Source organism: Rhagoletis pomonella, unplaced genomic scaffold (genome assembly GCF_013731165.1).
Source record: "Rhagoletis pomonella isolate Grant_MI unplaced genomic scaffold, Rhpom_1.0 Rhpom_scaffold_15919, whole genome shotgun sequence".
Lineage (NCBI taxonomy): Eukaryota > Metazoa > Arthropoda > Insecta > Diptera > Tephritidae > Rhagoletis > Rhagoletis pomonella.
The window spans coordinates 1-3,404 of record NW_023474439.1 but is presented as its reverse complement, the minus strand read 5'-3'; the positions used below and the strand labels follow the sequence as shown (position 1 = coordinate 3,404).

The window sequence follows — 3,404 nt, the reverse complement described above, 5'->3', positions numbered from 1 at the left end:
AATCCGTATTGCTCAGACTCACAAACGATGAGCGAAACCGGCGGTGAACTGCAATGAGAACTCCTCCTCCTCTCGAGAGACCAGTTTTAGAATAGTCACGATCTTTGCGATACACAGTATACAAGTTGGAGTCAAAGAATTCACCGTCATTAGATTCCGAGGTCAACCATGTTTCAATAAGGACAAAGATATCATAATCCGTATGCGAGCTCATATTCAAAAGTGAGTTTGATTTTGTCCGCAGGCTGGAAACATTTTGAAAATAGATCTTGAGATGCTTCTAATGAAAATCTACTGAAGCAAGAGCATCTAAGGATTTAGTTCTGGTGCGTCGCCCTTTGGAAAAAACCGAAATGGTCGAATCTTAACGTTCGCAGGCCAGATATCAGCATTCAGCAATTTATCATAGAAACACCCAGAAACTCCTAATTTAAAATTAACTTTTCTCAATTCATCAAAATTTGCATCCTTTTTTATAAGCAAGTAGCAATTCAGAAATTTGGCATCAATATCAGCATGTTTGGATACGTAACTGATGATGTTCGCTGCTGTGATTAGTAGAAAATTAGGCCACATGGAGCCATTTCTGTTGGGAAATAACACTTAATACCTTGTAATTATTAGAACCAATAATAAAAGGCTTCGTAAGCATTCGACGACAGCTCTTAGACACCATTTTCCATTCATTAGGTTGCTGCGTAGAAACAGGTGCTGGATTAACAGTGTTCGTATCCGTCGGAACAGACTGTGTGGGAGTAGTACTAGTACCAAGTGAAGGCGTTGTCGCAGTAGAGCCATTACATAAATTAGGAGAAGCAGCTTGCTGGGTACATGACAAAAGAGACGATGATGGCGCACGCGTTGACACAGAAGCAGATGACAAAACAATAGTTGAATTAATGAGAGCAGCGCTATATGTAGGTGCTGATCGCATAACATCGTGAGAAGAAGCAGCAGCCGACAGCTGAACCATGGATGTATTAGTGAGAGCCGCACTGCTGGTGACAGTTGATTGCGAAGCGTCGCAGACAGGAACGAATGGAGAGGCAGCAGACGACGAAAAATTTTGTTCAGCAGCGCAAGTGCGGCCAGCAGCAGCGATGTCAGTTTCACCAACACCTTTTGATGATTTGTTAACACAGCTAAGCTTATCAAAAGCAGTTGTCACACAGGAGCGTAGGTCGTTCAACTCGACTTAAGAGAAGCAATCACATCATCCCTCGCATGCAGCGCGCGTGCATAGAAATAAGATCAGAGTGCATGTTATCTATTTTGTGTGCTAGGTTTTGATTTTCCTCACGCTGAGCAGCGACAGAATTCAGCATTCGCATATTGTCGGAACGAAGAGAGACGATAATCTTGTACAGAGAACTCAACGTTATTTGTTGTTGCTGATTTTTAGCTTCAGTTTGATTGTTGGCAGATTATTTTTGCGAATTTGTTGACTTCGAGTTAGCACCTTTGAGCGAGTCGGAATCTTTCGCAATTTGAAGAAACGGAGCAGATTTTTCATTCGATTTTTGTACTTGGCAAGCATTTGCATTTTCGCCCGGGCAAGCAACGACGACACTATCATTTAAAACCGTGATAGGAGGCGGCGTACAAAGGGATTAGCGGCGATCAACAGCGCATTCTTTGCAGTGGAATGGCTTGTCTGTACTACGCAAAAACTCAGCGTCGGCTGGTAGAATATTAACACAAGAAAGATGAAAAAAATCATTGCAATTAACACATTGCAGCCGCGATCACTCGGCTTTTTGCCCACATAGACACGGCATTTTTTTAATTAGAACACTAATAGATTTGATAAGTCACTATCTCACGAACTTCAAATCAAAAAGTTTACAAAGCCATAGGCATATAAAAGTAAACAGCAAAACAGTTTTAGCACACAGTGAGCGATCTAAAAACACGTCCGCACGTAACGAGGTAACTTGTGGTAGAGGCTTTTTCTACATGAATATATCACTCTCACAAAGTAATTGCTAATAGTATTTAAGCAATTTGTTTTTAAAAAATCCTCACTACCACCCCCAAATTTTTGTACAAAATACAACTTTTCACTTATATTTTGTGTGATATACTATATTTTCTATGTTCACGTGCGTATTTTACACTTTTAAAATATATATATTCATCAATTAATTAAGTAAACGCGTTTATAAATTCATTCACGCGTTTTAGCATTTTTCACAAACAAACAGAGATAACAATGGCCGACAGTAAGAGCAAATGTGTGCTGCCATACTTCTCGACGCTATAAAATACACATATAAACCGTATTATTTTCGTTTTTTATTGATTCCTTGGTTTTTTAATATAGCTCCATATATTTCGAAGATTTTTAATAAAAAATCGCATTACCAATTTTTGCCTGCTGGGCTTTTTACTATAAAATCGATACTTCGAGCATAATGCGTTTGCGTTTTTTTCCCTTGAAAAATGTTAAATATTCATTTGCACAAGACATTTTTATATACACATTTTTATATACAAGACATTTTTAAAAAACACCCAGTAACCATGATTATTAAAGTTTGAGTTTCTTACACAATGTGACTAATAAAAACGACCAGTCCTTTTGATATACAAAACGGAAGTGAAGTTATATTTCTGACATTTGATGAATGTAGAAGTACTAAAAAACGATTGGATATACAGAGTTGTCTTTAAGCGTATTCATAGAAGGGTTGTTCAATATTTAATTTCAACACTCTTCCTGAACAACACTTTAGTATAAATTAGATCATATAAAATGAGATTTCAAAAGATTCTTATAGAAAAAACATGAATGCCTTAGATTACAATATCATTGACTAACAAGTGAATTTTACCAAAAAAAACTGATATTAGTTAATATTTTTCAAACCAAGCTCTTCGGAAAGAAATACGTGTTTAGATTTTGGAACGCCTTTTGTCAAAATATCTGCCAGCACATCGGTGGTTGGTACATAAGACAACTTGATTGTGCCGCTCTCTAGCCTTTGACGGATTAATTTGTTCTTTATGTCTACATGTTTGGTACGAGCCGAGTAGGAATTATTTACTGCGACTTGTATGGCACTTTTATTGTCGCAAGTTCGATCGTTTTAGTTGCACTTGGTGTCAGCTCGTGTTGTAGTCGCTGTAGCCATGTCGCTTCTTGGATTGCTGTAGTCAAAGACATGAACTCGGCTTCCGTTGATGAGAGCGCAACTGTTCGTTTCCGGCGGGTACTCCAAGAAATAGGACTTCCTTGGAATTGAAATATGTAGCCGGTCGTCGAACGCCTTTCGTCTAAATCGCTACCCCAGTCTGCGTCACAAAAGCCCGTTATGTCACTCGCTTCTTTGTTGAAAACAAGACCATAATGCATTGTACCCTTTAAGTAACGCATTACACGCTTGATTGCGGTCCAGTGCGCT

The 3,404-nt window shown here is 38.5% G+C and overlaps 1 protein-coding gene across 1 annotated transcript; it reads right to left on the bottom strand.

Moving 5' to 3' along the window:
• Positions 1-675: 675 nt before the first annotated feature.
• LOC118757269 lies at positions 676-1,193 on the bottom strand (the record flags this gene model as incomplete). The annotated part of the gene is given in 1 exon segment (XM_036491995.1): positions 676-1,193. A coding segment is annotated over 1 exon segment (298 nt), but the record flags the coding sequence as incomplete, so codon positions are not given.
• Between the last annotated feature and the right edge of the window lie 2,211 nt (positions 1,194-3,404).